The sequence below is a fragment of the Nyctereutes procyonoides genome, unplaced genomic scaffold (assembly GCF_905146905.1).
Source record: "Nyctereutes procyonoides isolate TBG_1078 unplaced genomic scaffold, NYPRO_anot_genome, whole genome shotgun sequence".
In the NCBI taxonomy this organism is placed as follows: domain Eukaryota; kingdom Metazoa; phylum Chordata; class Mammalia; order Carnivora; family Canidae; genus Nyctereutes; species Nyctereutes procyonoides.
The window spans coordinates 18,692,678-18,712,270 of NW_026575135.1; the positions used below are offsets into that span (position 1 = coordinate 18,692,678).

The 19,593-nt window shown below is 46.3% G+C and overlaps 1 protein-coding gene across 1 annotated transcript in view; it reads left to right on the plus strand.

Moving 5' to 3' along the window:
• The window catches only part of GABBR2 (gamma-aminobutyric acid type B receptor subunit 2), a 348,476-nt gene that overhangs the window by 134,966 nt on the left and 193,917 nt on the right, over positions 1-19,593 (plus strand). Inside the window, exon 3 of the mRNA XM_055301415.1 lies at positions 5,578-5,748. Within this exon, the coding sequence (XP_055157390.1) occupies positions 5,578-5,748 (171 nt within the window). The remainder of the gene's footprint in view (positions 1-5,577; positions 5,749-19,593) is intronic.

A 19,593-nucleotide genomic window follows, 5' to 3' on the forward strand; every position in this document is an offset into this window, starting at 1 on the left:
TAATATATAATATATTATATTTATAATCAATATACGATTACATATAATACTACATTTATATTATATATTTTTTTTCTTGGTTGAAAAGCTTGAATGTATAGATTGAAGGACTCCCAGTGTCTCAGATAAAACCAGAGTGCCACGCCAAGATCTATCTTGGCAAATTTTTTGAAATCTAAGGGGAGAAGTGTAGCCCAGGAATTTCATACCCAGCTAAATTCTACTGTGTGTCAAGTCAGCAGGGTGTCATCCTCAGCAAGATTTCAACCACTTACCCTTCTTCAGAATATCAGAAGATACTCCAGCAGTTTGAGACAAGAAGCAAGATTAATATATCTAGAATGGAGAGGAGTAGACATACAGTCTGTACTAAAGAGAACAAGAGGAAACAAATAGGAAGCATACAAAGAGAGTAAGACTGCCAGGGCGCCTGGGTGTCTCAGTTGGTTAAGTGTCTGGCTCTTGATTTCGACTTAGTTCGTGATCTCAGGGTCATGAGATGGAGCCCTGTGTCAGGCTCTGGGCTGGGCATGGAGCCTGCTTAAGATTCTCTCTCTATATATATATCCCTCCCCCACTGCCTCCTCTCTCTCCCTCTTTCTCTTTCTTAAAAAAAAAAAAAGCAAAAAGAAATGAGTAAGACTGATAACAAGATAAGTGCAAGATCAAGTATTTACAGCAATAAGCTTACATGTTTTAAAATCCATGTGCTCTTTTCAGGAAATAGACTTTAAAACAATCTTAATAGAATGCAAAGAAAAGGAGGATCAGATTTATGACACAAATGCAAGCAGAAATAAAGGTCAATATTAATATCAAGCATGATATAATATAAATCAAACAGTAACAAAATGACAAAAAATAATAAAATGACAGGAGGGTTTTTTTTACCTTGATAAATATTTTAATTCTCAGTTCATGTAATGATTATTAAGTGCCTGCTATTTGCAACTATATACATTGCTAAAAAATAAAGATATAATTGTAATGAGCATTTATGTTCAAAACAACATAAAATCAAAGCATAGAAAACAAAGATTGTTGAAATACTTAGAGGAATTGTCACAGATGATAGAGAAAAATTTAACAAGTCTTCCAGTCTTTGACAGATCAAGTAAACAGAAATACAGAGCTTATGATAATAAGTTACTTTGGTTGATTATACCTGTTTTACATAAGAAATCTGATAAAGACTTTTATAATTTACAACTTGAGACTGCATTCTCTTTTCCAGCTACTGTGGAACTTTTACAAAAATTGATTGTAGAATAGGCCACAAAGAAAAGTCTCAAAAAATTCCAAAAGCAGGCACTATACATGCCAAATTCTAAAAACAATGCAATAAAACCAGAAATGATAACAAAACTGTAAAATAAGTTTAAAAGTACTCTCTGAAATAAATCTTTGTATAGGGATTAACCCAGAGCCTCAGTAACTCAGAGCCTCAATCGTAGTGTGTTTGGGAACAAACTTGGTTGTGTAAAATAAGGAAGGAGAGCCCAGAAAGGGTGGGCATTGCATTGAGGGCCATTAAAGCAGCAGTCCTGGTGTTTCCAGATGCTGAGTGACAGCCACTATGCCAGTGGGCAGCCATCAAGGGGAGAAAGAGCACTGGTGTTGGGAGTCCTGTAGACCCAAATTGGAATCCCGCTTCTACCTCTTAGCGACGAATATCTCAGTATCTCCCATTTCTAGCTTGCTTCTTCAAAACTCAGGATGTTGAGCTGTATTTGTGGTTCTCAGCCCTCCCTGGGCATCATAATCACCTGCGAAGTTTTTTTTAATAATACTGATGCCTAGTAGTCCTGGGCCCAGAGATTGATTCAGTTGGTTTGGTGTGGGACCAATGCATCATATATTTTTTAAATCTCCCCAAGTGATGCTACTGTGCAGCCAGGGTAGGCAACACCAGAGCTAGGTGAATTCTCAGGTTCCCCCAGTTCTGAAATTCAGCAGCACTGCTAGGCACCTGCAGCCTTTGCCCATAGAAGAAAGTTTTAGGAGGCTAAAGCCAGAGGCACGGTGATGCAGAGCAATCTAATCAAAGTGAGCATTATCTCAAATGGGGCAGAAAATGCCAGTGCCAGTTAATATTTTGCACCCAACATGATTTAGACTGGGGGCATATATTGTATTCCAGGCCTATTATAAACACAATGGGCCATTTATTCACTGAACAGTAACCACTGTAATTACCTACAGGGCAAACATATGAGGTTGTTCAAGCAACAATTAATTGTGGACCTGGACCTGATGGGACAATAGCGATAAAGTATCAACCAGAGTGTGATTCAGAAACCACATTAGAAAACCAATATTTCCCAAATTGTGTTAGATAAGCATTTGGGGGGATGTGATGACAGATACACCATCCCAGGTCCTGAAGAGTTACTCCCTGATTTTTTTTAATAGCTCCTTCTTACCCTGGTAGCCGTGGGAGGCTTGAAGTGTTGTTTTAATTCTGAGAGAGGAATCACAGATGCTGTGTTCAAGGGGACCGTAGAGAGCATCTATCTCTTGTGCTCACTCTGGGACCCAAATATCACCTGCAGGCAGGGGTGCTGACCTTGTTTGAGTTATAGGACCCTCTTGATGAATCTGATTGGAAGCTGAGGATCCTCTTCTCAGAAAAATGTGCATGTCAGTATGCACATACCCACACAACTCTTTCATATAATTGTTGGGGAGCTCAGGGACACCTTGGAGCTCCTCTGTATTCTCACTGGGTCATGCTCCTAGTGAGCATCCTCCATTTGCATACCTCCAGACACAGGGGTCTCACTACTTGAATTGCTGGACAACTCTGAATGCTGGTGTTCCTCAGTGTGTCCAGCTGAGATTTTCCTCTCTGTATGTTCTTCTCCCCATCGGTCCTTATTGTACTCAGAATTTTTCTAAACAGTCATTCTGCCCTTGGCCTTTAACAGTCTTGGGGTGATGTCCTTCTCTCCATGATGATCTTAGAAGTTGGATCCTCCAGGTACCCTCCAGCTCCTAGTGACAGCTGATAGGATATTTTGTGTTCATCTCCAACAGATGGGATGTGTTGAGGTTGCTGATCAAACCCAAGAGATGTAGGAATCCTAGATAGTGGCTGTTTACCCTCTGAGCCAGACCAGGAAAAGGGACAGGGTCTCTGCTGCCCCACTCTGTGTAAGTCCTAGGGAGGAAAAGAAGGAGCACTTTCTCAGGTGACAGGAGAGGCAGTAAAACATCTTCAGGTGGGGCCTGATCTTATTTCTCTGGATGCTGAAATTGGACTCTGGGATGTATTAGATCTAGAGCTGCGGCTGGGCGCAAGGGCTTAAGGTGAAAGCCGGTGGCAAGGGCGTGAGCTTGCCTCAGCTGTGCCCTCTTTGGATCAGGGATGTACACTGAAACAAAAGAAGGAAGGAAAAAGGAGAGGAGAGGGAGAGAGGAAAGAAGAGAGCAACAGAGGGAAGGAGGGAGGGGGTTATGGCAGACTGAAAGAAACCATGGAGGAATTAATTAATAATCTCAGTGGGGGAAAATCCTTTCCAAATATGACCCAAAGCTTGAGGACATAAAAGGGAAAAAAATTGATAAATTCAACCACATTTAAAAAAAAAGTCTCTATTGGGATCCCTGGGTGGCGCAGCGGTTTGGCGCTTGCCTTTGGCCCAGGGCGCGATCCTGGAGACCCGGGATCGAATCCCACGTCAGGCTCCCGGTGCATGGAACCTGCTTCTCCCTCTGCCTGTGTCTCTGCCTCTCTCTCTCTCTCTCTGTGACTATCATAAATAAATAAAAATTTAAAAAAAAAATAAAAAAAATAAAACTATTAAAAAAAAAAGTCTCTATGGCATGAGACACTATAAGAAACATGAAAAGAAAAAGTACAAACTGCAGGAGAGGGGGTGGTGAAATGAGCAACTTCTCTTGCAAAGGGCTAGTTTCGTTAATGTAAAAGATCACTTCTACCAGCTGATAAGAAAAAGACTAAGAGTCAAATTGGAAAATAGGTAAAGAATGTGAACGGTTTCCAGAACAAACTGCAAAGTGCTCTTGAGCATAGGAAGAGGTACTCAACCTCACTTATAATAAGGTAAATGCAAATTAGAAGTGCAACCAGATACTGAGCTTCCACTGGCACACAGCAGAGATCAAAAAGTGTGATAAGCACCTTCTGTGGGTGAAGCCGGGGGACAGGGAGAGCAGAGATCAGAGGAGAAGCTACAGAGGAGGTGACATTTAAGCGGGGCCTTGGAGGACAGATCATTAAAATCCAATTTAGCAACTTACTGGCACTTAAAAGAAAAAGAAGGAATAATGAAGGGGAAGATAGACACAGATTTGACTACTGAGTATAAATTAAAACACACACACACACAATGCAGAGCAAACAAACTGAGAAATTCGCAGTAACTGCAGTAGTCTGAGTTCGGATGCTGTACGTACAAAAGTCTTCGTTAAACTCAGTAATAGAAGCATTAGAAAACCAGTCAAAAATAAACAAAGACCATGACAAAGCAACTCCTAAAATAGAACATACTACTAGTTAACAGTCCCATGGAAATAAGCTCAGCATTATGCATAACCCACGAATGCAATAGGAATCATTTATTTTTTAATGATAAATCAGTATAAGATTATATGGAGAAGGGTTTAATTTCTCTCTGTTGATAAGAAATCTCTGTGGTGTGGTGAAATTGGCCGTCTAATTATACCTGGCTAGTGGGTGTATAAATTGGCGTAATTTGGGGGCGGCAGTGGTGGGGGGATAAATATTAAGTCTTTAAAAGCTCATCTCCTTTATGTGGGAAATTTTGTATCATGGACTCTATCCTACAGAAATAGCCTAAACTGTGGAAAAAAGATGCTCTGCACAAAGATGCTTGTAGAATAACATGACAATAACGACAAATTGCAAACAGTCTAAATGTCCCCAAATTAGAGATGATTCAGTAAATTATGGTATGTTCATATGCTGGAGTATTATGCAGCTATTAAAATGTTTGCAAGGAGTTTTTTAACAAGATGGTTTCAAGGCTTGTAGGATAATGTTAAGAGGGAGCGGGGGTTCAATCGTGTACGTAAAATGATCTCAAAAATCTCTTTTTAAAAAAAATCACTGTGTGGGGCGCCTGGGTGGCTCAATAGGTAAAGTGTCTGCCTTCAGCTGAGGTCATGATCCTGGGGTCCTGGGATCCAGCCCTGCCCTAAGGCATTGGGCTCTCTGCTCAGCGGGGAGTCTGCTTCTGCCCCTCCCCCTTTGCACCTGCTCTCTCTCATTCTCTCTCAGATAAATAAATGGAATCTTAAAAAAAAAAAAAATCACTGTTTATGGAAAAAGGACCAGGAGGAAATAAACTACCTTGATGGCTCATTGTCAAGGAATAAATTATTGGTCCTCTTTTGTTTTTCCTTCTTTCTCCTTATTTTGCATTTTTTTTTTAAAAAAAAAACCTCCTCTTCAATCATAATGTGTCACTTTCACAAATGTCTTGCCCCACGTGTTGGGCCCCCCCATCAGGGTCTCTGTTCCGTTTCGAATGGTCCTGGGCGCCCAGCCGTGAAGCCCACCAGTAAAGGTGATGTCTCTTTTGTGTTTTCCAGCTTTCCTTTGCTGCCACCACGCCCGTCCTAGCTGATAAGAAAAAATACCCTTATTTCTTTCGGACCGTCCCATCAGATAATGCGGTGAACCCAGCCATCCTGAAGCTGCTCAAGCATTACCAGTGGAAGCGAGTGGGCACGCTGACCCAAGACGTGCAGAGGTTCTCTGAGGTACGTGTGCCGAGGGCATGTTCACACTTACCTGTCAACTCTTGTCTCCCGCCAGCGGGCAAGGTGGCCTCATTGGGGATGGCTAATGTCACAGAGTTTTTAAGCAAGCTTTTACTGGCAGGCTCAGAGCTGTTTCACCGCCGATGAAACGGAGCCAGTGGCTGAGGAATTTGCACACGGGACGGGTGAACACTTCCATCCTAGATGGCTCAGGAGGGAGACCTTCCCTTCTGTCATGCCTCTTGGCTAAATCGTGCAGTGGATTCCCTGGAGACCCCTGCAGGTTGACTGTCCTCATCACTGATGCTGAGTGACCACCTAAAATCATGATGTGCCCCCAAGAGCGTTGCTACTGTGAGGGGAGTTTGGGGAGGGGCCGGCTTGGAACGAAGGCTCCTGGGTCACTGTGGATTGGTGGGTTTGTTTGGGCTTTTATTTGGTTGTTTATTTTAATGGCTTACACACATACATCATACGTGGTGTTTCAGGGTTTTGTTGTTGTTTTTTTTTTTTTTTTTTGCTTTTGCCCCCCCAAAAAAAGTTGAGTATAGATGGTAAAAAAACAAAAGCGTTGATTTGCTCAGTTCCCCCCAAATCCCACTTTCTCTCCCAAGTGAACCCCAGCTTTCAGTTTACTGTTCATCTGCCCAGAACTTTTTCCATGTTTGTTTAGACTCAGATGGCTTCATACTATGTATTTTGGTTTTCTCCCTTTGCTACGGATCTTAGAGGGCTTGATTGACCTCATTCCTATTCATGGGCCCTCGTGTTCTATCGGACCGATAGGTGGTAATTTACTGACTGTGTGCAGCTTTTTCATATCACAGCCATCATCTTCTGTCTCGGCATGCATCTTCTCAGTAGATTTCTAGAAGTGGAATTATTGTATTGAGTCATTTATGATATTGCAACAAACCGACCTCCAGGAAGGCTGTTCGGACTCCTGGTCCCACCAAATGTGTTTGAAAAACCCCCATATCCACACTTCTTTGCTAACAGGGGATATTAGCAAACGTTTAAGAAGTTTTCCCTACGTGGATGAGTGCAAACTGATCTCTTGCCTTTTCCCCCATTCTCCCTGGAGCTCCTACTTTCCTTTTTTTCTCCCACATGTGCTCTGGATACTCAGAGTGTCCCAGCCAGGCAAGCTATTCCACCTGTGCTTAGCAGCCCAAGAGGAGACACTGTGAGCTGCGTGGGTGGAGGAGATGTGTGAGGCAGGTGTCCGGATGGACCTCAGCGGGAGGAGTCTCAGAGGACTGGCCCTTTGTGGCAGTGGGGGTGGGGGAGGGTGTGTGTCCAGGAAGGTGGGTGCAGAGCAGGGTTGGCAATCATCAGACCTGTTCCCACTGCAGCCCCACACTTACTCTCTGAGGCTTTGCCCCACCTCTCTCGTGGGAAGGAGAGCACACTCCCTGCATTGGCTGTGGGACCTTGGAGAAGTCACCTCACTTCTCTGAGCTGTGGTTTCCTCCCCTATAAAATGAGGGCAGTAGCCCTTCCCATGCCTTCCCCGTAGTTCTTGCCAAAATCAGCCATGGATTTGAAAGAGCGTTGTAAATTAGAAAGTTCATGCACAGAGAGGGGTGTTTTTGGAGGTGCTTGAAAGGAGAAGTGTTCAGCCCTATGGTCTATGATTATCCAGACAAGGCAGGCTTTCCCCAGGCAAGGCTGGTCCTCGTCTTCCCACCTCTGCGTTTCTCAGTCCCTAGGGAGAGGCTCTGGGAGTGACTCATTGCCAAACACTGTGGAGGCTTTGGCTGGAAGATTGCCTTCTTTACAGCAGAGACCAGTGCTCTAAGATGAGTGTCGAACAGGTAGATGGTGAGGGTGGGGATGCCCAGTCCTGTGGCCCTATTGACATGGGGCTCTGCAGCCATGTGGAGAGACCTGCTTGTTTCCATCAGTCTTGGCTGCCAGAGCGTGAGGGGCCTTTAGGGCCCAACCTGCTCATAGTGTGGAAGTGAAAACCGAGGCCCAGAGAGGGGAAGAGACAAAGTTCTGGGTTTCAAAGCACCTCTGAAGTCATGAAGGATTGTTCACAGAGAACTCGGGACTGAACCCCGGGATCCTGACTCCCAGCGCAGGCTTCCCATTGCTCCTTTTTCCATCCATAACTTCCTGTTGTCACATAGGAACTGCTTGCAACTTGGGAGGTTTGAAATACCCCCAAGCCCTGGTTTATTATTTTTTTTAAAGATGTTATTTATTTATTCATGATAGGCAGAGAGAGAGAGAGAGAGAGAGAGAGCCAGAGGCACAGGCAGAGTGAAAAGCAGGCTCCATGCAAGGAGCCCGATGTGGGACTCGATCCACAGACTCCAGGATCAGGCCCTGGGCCGAAGGCAGGCACTAACCCACTGAGCCACCCAGGGATCCCCAAGCCCTGGTTTAAAGAAGATAAATCATTAGTCCTGACTTGATCAAGTGCTTTATAGATTCCCAAACACTCTAGCAGCCAACAGCCTGGTAGGAAGGGGTTATGCACCTGTTTTACAGCTAAGGAAACCGAGATTTGCAGAGGGCAATGGGCCTCTTCCTCCACGGCATATGCTGACAAAGGGCCCACCCAAGGCTGCCTGCCCGACCCTGCACTGCTTTCCCGGTCATGCTGTCCTCACTGGGGTCAGGTATTGGCAGTTTGGGAGCACATCTCCATCCCTACACGGCTCTGTTAGGGCCCTCAGCTGTGGTTTCAGGGCATCTCAGTGGGAGACCTCTTCTCTGAGGACAGGATGTTGCTTGGTGGTGTTGCTGGCAAGGACCCCTCTCGATTTAAATCTCTCAGCCCAGCTGACTCCTCTGTGTGCCCAAGGGTTTTGGCACCCCGCTCCCGATGTCTGGGCTGCATCGCTGGAGTGCAGGCTCTGGAAGCTCGCCAGGGGCTAACAGCTTTTCATGAGTGCAAGGGAAACTGGATTCCTTTTATGAAATTGGTCGATCAGCAACGTCAAGCACTTCTGTTCCAAACTGGTGCGCTGGAAGGATTGTCCAATGAAAATAGTCCTGATGTTGGGGGGAGCTGGGAGGGAAAGCTTAATCCCAGAAGCTTATTACATTGGGACTACAAGGGGTGCCAGCCCACCTCGGAGCCAGCTGCTCCTGTGGGGCCCAGCTCATGACCAGGGCCCAGAGGCTCCCTAGGACTTGGATCAGATGGGCCACTCTCCAGACTCCACTTTGCGGAGCAAGGGCTCCATGGGCCCAGACAATTTCCTTCACCTTGTTGACTTGGATGTATAGGATCTAGAGCTGCTCCGAGACAAACAAGGGTCCCTAGTGAACACCGGTGGCTGAAAAGATAGAGCCTGCCCTGCCCTCTCTAGGAGGGCAAAAGATTTAAATGAGCTGAGAGAAGAGGAAAGAACGTGGTTATCAGGCAGGCTGATCTCTAGGCCCTGCTTTGCCAGGCCAGGCCAGGGTTGTGTGGTCACAGCAATCCACTTCATCTCAGTGGGATTTAGTTTCCTTTGTGTAAAATGGGGATATTTACCCCAGCCTCACGGGGACTCAGGGATGAGAGTTGTTAGAACGGGACAATGAAAGACCTCTGCCTTGTAAGTGCTCACTCAACGGACATCCTCTCCTCCACTAAGTCCTGGGACAAACTCTAGGAATGCGTATCCATTCACTCACGGAATACGGTGTGCCAGGGTGTGTGATGGGCACAGGCCCTGTGCTGTGAGAGGGCCGGGGAGGGATGGACATGGCCTCGGGGTCAGTGGGTGTCAGGCCTCCTTCATGGGGTTCTAGACTCTGACTGACCATTAGAATCACCAGGGGCTTTTTTGTTTTTTAATACATTGGTTTCTGCCCCTTCTGTCTCTGCCCCCACTTTTAATGGCTTTGCTGGGCTCCATACCATACAGTTCATCCATTGTCAGGTTCAGTTCTTTTCAGTAAACTTGTGTGGTTATGCAGCTGTCACCACAACCCCGTGTTAGAACAGCCCCTTCACTCCACAAGTTCCCTTGTCCTTGTTTGTAGTCAGGCCTACCCCCAGCCCCACGTTCATTTATTTGCTCCATACTTTCGCCTGTTCTGGAAATTTCACAGAAATAGAATTATGCAACATGTGCTTTTTTTGTGTCTCGCCTCTTTCATTTAGCATCATGTTCTTGAGGTTCATCCATGGAGCCTGTATGAGCAGTTGGTTTCTTCATTCAGCTGAGTAGTATTGCCCCTGTGTGGATAGGGCACATTCCAAGGATCACCTGGGGAGCTTTTAAAATCCTGATGCCCGGGCCATCCCCACAGAACAGCCGTGTCACATCAGGTGACCCTTGGCATCAGATCCCGTGTGTGTTCTCCAGGTGATTTCGGTGACCTTGGTTCCCAGTAGGCTCAGCCAGAAACTCAGGGAGGGAAATGGCGCCCCCTTGTGGAGGGGGCCGCTGCTGTCAGAGTAGCCCCCATCTGCAGGCAGCAGGACCCCCCTTTGCAGGTGCAGGTGCAGGTGCAGTGACGGGTGCAGCAGGTTGGAGAGGTGGAGGGTAGCCTTGGCCCAGCACCGGGGCTCTGCCGGGTGGAAGACAAAGGTGGGGGCGGGTGATGAAGATTGAGGGTGCTGCTGAGTGGGTGCTCCACGGGGCCCGGGCTGGAGAGGGATGAACAGACAGATGGCCCGTGGGCTTGGAGGAAGTGGAGCTCTGGAAGTCTCTGGGAAGCTGGAGGGAGCTGGAAGGGTGGGAGACATGGTCAGAACTGGAGGAAGGATGTAGGGATCCAGGGGCCAGGCCCTGGCTCTGTGTGCATGGCTGAAGTGGAGCGCTGGTAGATGTTACTGGAACTAGAGACCAGGAGGTGAGAGACCAGAGTACTGAGTGACATCCATGTGAGCATGGCAGTCAGAGGATGGAGGCAGGGCTTGGGGTGGCGATGAAGGCAGTGAGCAGGCTGCCTGGGGAACCAGCAGACAGCAGCAGGGGTAGTCAGGCTCCTCTTCCACCCCCACCCAAGTTCCAGGTCCTGTGGTCTACGAAACCATCTTTGCCAAGTTATTCTATAGTTTCCCAATTCCATGACGCAACTAGTTGGCTAAGCACCCTTAGATAAACCAGTTTCTCCAGGCTTCAGTTTACCCTTCTATAAGATGAGGGAGTGGGCGGGATGCCTGGGTGGCTCAGCGGTTGAGCATCTGCCTTTGGCTCAGGTCATGATCCTGGGGTCCGGGGATCGAGTCCTGCATTGAGCACCCTGCAAGGAGCCTGTTTCTCCCTCTGCCATTGTCTCTGCCTCTCTCTGTCTCTCATGAATAAACAAAATCTTAAAAAAAAAAAAGAAGAAGAAGAAGAAGAAGATAAGGGAGTGGGGTGGGTTGTGTGTGATCTCTCCTAGCTCAAAGAATTTGTGTTGAGGGCCTAGGGAGATCTGGTCTTCAACCCTGTTCCAGCCACTCCCAGGGGTGTGGTAACGTGAGAATTACTTCGCCTCCTTATACCTCAATTTCTTCTTCTGGAAAATGGGGCTGATAAGTGGTAGCTAACTCTCTGGGTGGTGGTGAGGATTAACTGTGTTTAGAAACTTAAAGTACTGCGAGAAGTGCCTGGCTCATAAGCACCATGCAAAGGTGGCTGTTATTTTTATGTTCATCTCGAATCTGGCTCCTTAGCCTGAGGCTGCCCCCGCTCAGGAGCCCAGCTGTGTGGCTGCATGGCTTCCCTTCCTCCATGCCCTCCAAGCAGGCTCTGAGACTCCCGGCCCTGCTGCTGGTCCTCAGTGATCGCAGGGCTTCTGGGGCTGACCTTTCCATACCAGAGACCTCCTCCAAGTGATGGGATCCTCCGAGGCCCTTGATCTGTCCAACACCAAAAGGGCACCATCTGCAGAGTTCCTCCTGAAAACCAGCCTTCTCAGCCCTCAGGAGCCCCTTCTGGCCCTTTGAAGCCTTCCAGGCTTGCCAAGTCACCAGCTGCCCCACCAAAAGGACCTCTGGTCACCTTCTCTAAAGTTACTGCTTTTTTTCTTTTTAATGGAGCAGTCGCCTGGGGGACAGTCCTGCAGCGAAGGACAAGGACCTTGTGCTTGCATCTAATCCAGGAGCCAGTCTTAGTAGGCATCAGCCCTCCTCTGTTGTACTAAGGGGGAATGAACTCCTTGGCGTGAAAAGACCATCCATGGCTGGAGAGACCATCCATGGTCCCCTGAGGCCTCCTTCTTTCTCACCTCCAGTCACTTCCCCTCCATGCTGGCTTCTCTCTGCAGGAACATCCTCCTCCACACCTGGCCAACCATCCTCCCCAGGCTGGATGACACGTGCTGTCTCTGCTCCACACACCTCCCTCTACTCCAGGCTTCTCTTCCTACCTGCTCCTTGCACAATGTGGTGTGATACACCATCTGCTTTTTCACCCATCACCCATCACCGCTGACCAGGGAGCCCCTGTGGACAGGAGCCAGGCTGACCTCTCTGTCCCCTCCACCTACGTGCTGCCTGACACAATGCTGAGTGCTCAGCAAGGATTTCAGTCAATGACTCTCTATGCACTGGGCCATATTCTTAGGGGCAAATGCAGTGATTTCCCCTCTGTTGCCCTCATTCCGCTTGCACCCAGGATGGTGAGATGGGGAAACAGGGGTGCAGAGAGATCTCTGCCCCTAGCTTGAGTCACAGGAGCCATAGTGAGGAAGGGAGGAGCTGGTACAGTCAGCAAGTCACACTCCCATAGAAGTCAGGCAAGCCATTCTGTTGTTTCTCAGCTGGGTGTTTTTTTTTTTTTTAAGACTATTTATTTGAGAGAGAGAGAGAGAGAGAGAGAGAGAGAGAGAGATAACAAGCAAGGGGAACAGCAGGCACAGGGAGAGGGAGAAGCAGGCTCTTCACCAAGCAAGGAGCTAGACGCAGGGCTCAATCCCAGGACTCTGGGATCATGACCTGAGCCAAAGGCTGACACTCCACCTACTGAGCCACCCAGGCACCCTTGAGTTTTTCTTTGGATGTGACATTGTTTGTTAGTGGAAGTCCTTCTGGAAACCTCACTGGAAAGTCCTGGGTCAGCCACTGGAATCAGCAGGGGCCAGGCACCTGCCTTGTGGTTGCTTCTGGGTGGCAACGATGTTGGGTGTTGGAATGCACCCATGGTACTTTGTGTCTGAGTGATTTTTCTTGGCTGTGTCATCCTGGGATGTTCATCCCGAGTGGTTGACACTTCAGAATCCTGGTTTACCAGGATCAGGTAATCCCATCCTCTAAAGGAGTGGTTCTCAAAGTGCAGCCCTGGACCAGCAGCATTGCATCATTGTCACCTGGGAACTTGTTAGAAAAGCAAATTTGAGAACTCTGCCCGGCCACCCTGCATCAGATCCTTTGGGCTGGGGCCCAGTCTACTGCAGTTTTCAAACCCGCATCTTGGAGGAATGGGCAGCTTTCAGCTGAGGCCACTGTAGCCCTAGGCCAACTTTATCTGAGAAAAGGGCCAGGCATGCTGGAAGGGCGGAGGCACCTCTGGTCTCTGTCCTTGGCTTCCCTCCAGGCTGCAGGATCACCTGGGCCGCCCACACAGCCTCGGATCTTCCATCATTAGGAGGCAGGAGGGGGCTCCTGACGGACCAGATCCTCATCCCAGTGGTCCTAGGGCCCCATCCTGTGCCCCAACTTTTATCTGAAAACTTGCTAAGGATTTTAGGTAACTGGCTGTGTGCCCTTAGGCAAGAGACGTCCTCTCCTTCTCTGGGCCCTTACTCCAGCTCCGGGAGAGACCTGGCCTGCGGGCCAGCCAGCCGGGATTGCTCGGTTGCTCGGTATCCGGCCTGCCCACACCCACACAGCTGTTTGTGGCGGCCTCTTTTGCATTTAGAGGGGGTCCATTATTTCCCAGGGTGTATGTATATGATTTTTGTATAATTTTAATAGCTACCTGTTTGTGTTATTATATACCAGGGGGGAAAAGATTACTAGCTCATCAAAACTGTACTTCGGTGATGTTATTGTTGAGAATGGAAGCTTCATTTAAAAAGTGAGGCTGTTCAAAGGAAAAAACTAATCTAGCAAGCACCTGGGTAGTGCACTTAGGTGGTGAAATTGCCTCTAAGGGGTACAGGAGGAACTGAAGCTTGGGGACCCCTGGGATAAATAAAACCCATCCAGCTGCCTGTTCATTTAACAGACAGCAGTGGATGAGGGGTGGAGGATAGTGCTGGCTTTCCTGGTACTGGTAGTAATAGGCTTTTCCCTGCAGCCCTGGTCCAGTGCAGATATTCAGTAAGGGAGGGTCAGGGTCAAGGACTGGACCTGAAGACCTTCAGCTTTCTGAGGCTGAAGCTCCATGGGGCAGACTCTCATTTTTTTTGTTTTTGTTTTTTTTTTTAAGATTTTATTTATTTATTCATGAGCGACACACACACACACACACACACACAGAGGCAGAGACACAGGCAGAGGCAGAAGGAGGCTCCATGCAGGGAGCCTGACATGGGGCTCGATCCCTGGTCTCCAGGATCACACCCTGGGCTGAAGGCAGGGCTAAACCGCTGAGCCACCCGGGCTGCCCGATTCTCGGGTTTAAGCAACACTTGTTCCTTCATGTAAGTGCTCCCAGGGGCAAGTGCAGCCTGCTAGCAGGTGCTCTGCTGTGCCCATCCCTGCAGAGCGGGGAGACCCCATGTGGGTAAAAACCATCCCCAGTCAGGGCCTGCCGTTTCCAGGGCTCCTGCCCTCCTGGTGGCAGCATTCTATGGCAGTGAGCACACGCCGAGGAGGGCACTCAGGGTGGCTGCGGTGACCAAGATTTCTGAAGAAAAGGCGCATCTCCAACCTGGATGCCCTTGATCTGCCCTAGAACTTCTGCCCTCAGGAGAAGCTCTCCTCCCTCCACTCCAGAACATGGAGGAGATGGCTACCCCCTCTGTGGTGCGGGAGGAAGACCCTGGGGTCTGGACGGTGCTTCCTCCCTAACACTTCACACCAGGCCCCCAGAGCTGAGCACCCCTCTACCGCTCACACCCCAACTCCTATAAGAAGGACAGGAGGGGCAGCCCGGGTGGCGCTAAAGTGGTTTAGCACCACCTTCAGCCCAGGGCCTGATCCTGGAGTCCCGGGATCAAGTCCCACATTGGGCTCCCTGCATAGAGCCTGCTTCTCCCTCTGCCTGTGCTGTGTCTCTGCCTCTCTCTCTCTCTCTCTCTCTCTCTCTCTCCCTCTCATGAATAAATAAATAAAATCTTTTAAAAAAAAAAAAAAAAAGAAGGACAGGAGGCTTGGCTGAGGGCACGTGGTGCCAAGCACCAGGGCTCATCCCAGGCCAGGGAGAGTGCTAATCTTTCAGCTCACCAGGGCTGTGACAGCAGATAAATATACCCCCTACCCAGGCCATGTGGATCCTGGAACACAGGGGTGAGTGAGGGCCCAGAATGAGATTCCAGAGATTCTCTGGGTATGGGGTGGGGGGTCCTGCTCTCCATGGCAACCTCAGAGCCCTCACCAGGGACACTTCCTAGGGCCTCCTACACAGTCCCTGGGCCTGGTTCCCAGAGCATGACTCTAGCCCTGTGAAGCAGAACTTTTGGAGTGGGAAAATGTAATTATAACATCATCTCTGCCATTTAGGGGGTGCGGGTGGGGGACTGTGTGCAGGTGATGACATTCAGTCACCCAGCATGGGGCAAGCTCTGTTTCATAGAGTAGACTCAGAAAGGATTAGGTCACTTTGCCAAAGTCTTACAGCCATGAGGTAGCAGGTGCAGGTATAAACCCAGGTTTGTGCCCGCCCCTGTGGAGAAGAGACCACCAGCCAGGGCCAGAATCCCCACCCCGATTCCCACCACAGAAGCAAGGAGGTGGATATATAGACCAACCAACTCATGTGTCAAGGAGAGCTCCTCGCAGTCCCCTGCCATTTTCATCAAGGGATTCCGCATTAAATTTTTATTATTTTCTCAGATTCTGAATCTCAGAGCTCAGCTCTTCTTTCCACACCTGCTCCTGCTGAAGTATCTCAGGATGCTTTGTTTCAGCTGGGCCTCTTGGCTGACAGGGCAGTGCATCTTGTAGGATACAGGTCCTCGGGGCTATTCTGGTACCTTCTGGCTGTGGTTCTCCCCCCGAGGCCCCCTGCCAGGGTTGGATAGTGCCAGGGCAACAGGAGCAAAGGAGTGGAGTTGGAAGGTGTGTGGAACCTTCAGGAAACGGTGAATAGCCAGTGTGGAGTGGGAGAAGTGAAGAATGGGCTGGGAGGAAGGAAGAATAGTGAAGGCCCTGCATGACTCTATGTCTGGGCTTGAACATGAGCAGTAGGGAGCCATGGAAGGCTTTTAAGTAGGGAGTGAGAGATGGTAGCAATCTTCAGCTGACCAGAGTCTGGGAAACCAGCCAGGACGTTACTGCAGTAACTCAAAAGAAAACTAATAAGATGGTAGTTATTTTCTTACAGAAAAAATTCAAGTTCTCTTTGTTTTCGTTTTTTTTCCTTCTTTATTTAAAGATACTCCTCTATCGTTTCCTAAACTGTAATATTGATATGTACTCAATGCAGAAAACTTGGAAAACACAGAAGAGCCAAAAGGAGGGCTAAACATCAGCTATAACCTAGCCACCGAAAGGTCATTGTTAACGTCGATAGCATCTGTCTTTACAATTTTCTCAAAGCTTATGAGTGACTATGTATAAACAAACACATGTTCTTACTATAGAAAGATCTTCTTGAATCTAGGCATCCAGGGGCAATGTTCTTCCAGGCCAGCAACTATTCTCCATCACTGTGACTCATAACAGCCTGCCCACTGGGCCTGGTGACCCCTTGAGCGCCCCCACCTCTGCCACAGTCCTGTGTGTTTTGGACAGCTTCCCCCCTCCCCAGTCCTATTGATCCTACGGTCTGTTCCCTTTCCTCCTATATACCAAGAGTTCTGCAAATATTTTGTCCACTCATGGTCTTCTTTGTTGCTTTCCAGAGCTATTAATAGATGTTTTTTATAAATCTTTGCTGTTGAGGAGTTTGAGATGGGACAGGAGGTAGATGTATATTTTCTGTTGAAGTTTTTGCCAATATCTGTTGAAAAAATTCCACCCTATGGATATGCTATAGTTATTCAAGGAAGCTCTTACTATTGAACATGGAGATGGTTTCCAATCTCTCCTGATTACAAACAACAATGAAGGAAATTCATACTTGTATTTTTGTGTGAACATCTCCAATTAGTTTCTGACGATAAATTCCTAGAAACAGTGTGAGCACATTTTGGAACCTTTTGTATACATCGCCAAATTGTCCTCCAGAAAGATCATACCAATTTAGAGTTGCATAGAAGTATATGACAGCAGTCATTGCCAACATTATATATTATTCTTTTTTGATCCTTGGCAATTGCTATTTTAATTTGCATTTCTTTGATTACTACTAAGATTGAATTTCTTTTTTACTAGGAATCTCTCTTGTTTCTGTTTTTCCTTTTGTAAATTGGCTGTTCATGTTATTGGCACATTTTCGATTAGAGTGTTCCTTTTCTTACTTGATTTGTAAGAGGTCTTTATAAGGTAGGGATTTGTCACATTGATTGCAGATATCTCCTCATGTTTCATGTGACATTCAATTTTGTTTCATATGTTACTTGACAATTTTAAAAACTTTCGTATTTTACATAGTCAAATTTATCAAGACCTTTTTTTTTTCATTTTTCATTTTGGGCTTGGCATGCTCTTCTCATCCACAAATTCTTATAAATATTCACTTACATTTTCTTCTAGTACTTTTATTCATTTTTCACTTTATCTGGAATTTTAGCATACGGCCTGTAATATCAAAACTATACTCCTCCTGTCCTCATAGTTAGTTCATAGTTCTTCCAGCATTTCATTAATATATCTTCCCTCTACTCATTTAAAATGCCTATGCCGGGTAGCTCAATAGGTTAGGCATCTGCCTTCAGCTAAGGTCACGATCCCAGGGTTCTAGGATGAAGCCTGGCATCAGGCTCCCTGCTCAGTGGCGAGTCTTCTTCTTCCTCTCCCTCTGCTGCTCCCCCTGCTTGTGCTCTCTCATTCTCTCTCACTCAAATAAATAAATAAAGTATTTTTTAAAATGTCTATGGTGGGCAGTGGGGTGGGTTAAATGGGTGATGGGTATTAAAGAGGGCACTTGTGATCAGCATAGGTGTTGTATGTAAGTAATGAATCACCAAATTCTACTCCTGAAAGTAATATTACACTATATGTTAACTAATTGGATTTTAAATAAAAACTTGAAAGAATAAAAAAGTAAAATGCCTATGCTGAATTTTATTTTTAGAAAATGAATACACTACATTTTTTATACTTTACACCAGTTCTAATAGAAATATAATGCAAGCCCTATCTGTGATTTTAAATTTTCTAGTAACCACATTTTAAAAAGTAAAAAGATACAGGTAAAGTTAATTTTCATAACGTATTTTATTGAATGCAGTATATCCAAAATAGTACCATTTCAACACGTGACGCTATCCATGTCAAATTCTCAGGAACCACAGGTGGCTAGTGGCCACCATAGATGGTGCAACCATAAGACTGTTCTTGGGTTCTTGTTTCATTGTGTCCCATTGATCTATCTACTCTAGAATTGGCATCCCCATGTTTGAAATGTTATTCATGCAGAATACAATTTAATATACAGTCCTTCCTTATTCTGTCACAATGCCTTTATATTCACCAATTTAAGTTTTAGAAGTTTCCAAAAATGCAATAGGTGCTTTTTGAATTTTAGTGACTGCAGAATTAATTTGGGGGACACCTGACATCTTTATAATACTGAGTCTATCCATTCATGAACATAGAGCATCTTTCCATTCAAAATTTTTAATTAGGTCCTCAGCGAATTTTTGTCATTTTCTTTGTACAGATCCTTTCCATTTCTTGTCTGGCTTATTTTCAAGCATTCCACATTTATGACTGCTTTAGGGAAATGGGATCTATTTTCTTTAGTATTAAGTTGTTATTGCTGAAATAGAGAAACACTGTCGATCAGGGTATATACATATTTTGACCATGTTGAATTCTTACCACTTCTGGTAGTTTTTCCTCACTTGACTCCCTTGGGTTTTCTAGGTAGACAACAACAATACTGTCTGGAACGAGAATAAATTTGCTTTCTGTTTTCCAGTGTCACAGGATCTTTATCTTGATGGTTTTTCATGGAGGCTGTACCACATAGTGGTTAGACCGTGGGGGCTCTCTGATTCTAGCTCAGCTCCTTTCCCACTGTGTGTGTGACCTTTGGCAAATTTTTTTAACTTTTCCTTGTCCCTCATAATGGAGACATACTCCTATCACCTCTGCTGTTGTAGTAAAATAATAAATACATATAAGGCAGTTAGGACTTAGAACAGTGACCAAAAAAGCACCCAATATATATTAGCTATTAGTATAGTTATAATTATTGCCTTCTTCACTAAATGTCTTAGAGTTATATTTTAAAAATGGGAAAAATAGTAGATATTCTTGTCTTATTCTTGGCTTTAATGAGAATGCTATTTGTAAAGGATGTTAGAAGAACAGATATTCCTCATCACATTAAGGGGATGTTTTATTTATTCAGTGTTTGAACCAGATACACACGCTTAAGAAATCAGGTATCTTTTTATTATTTATTTATTTATTTATTTATTCATTCATTCATTCATTCATTCATTCATTCATTTTTTAAAAAGATTTGCTTATTTATTCATGAGAGACATAGAGAGAGAGAGGCAGAAACATAGGCAGAGGGAGAAGAGGGTTCCTCACAGGGAGCCCGATTTGGGACTCGATCCCGGGATCCAAGGATCACGCCCTGAGCCGAAGATAGACACTCAACCACTGAGCCACCCAGGCGTCCCTAGAAATCAGGTATCTTTTTAAATCTCTATCCATAGCTATGCATTTTTTCTTTCCTCTAT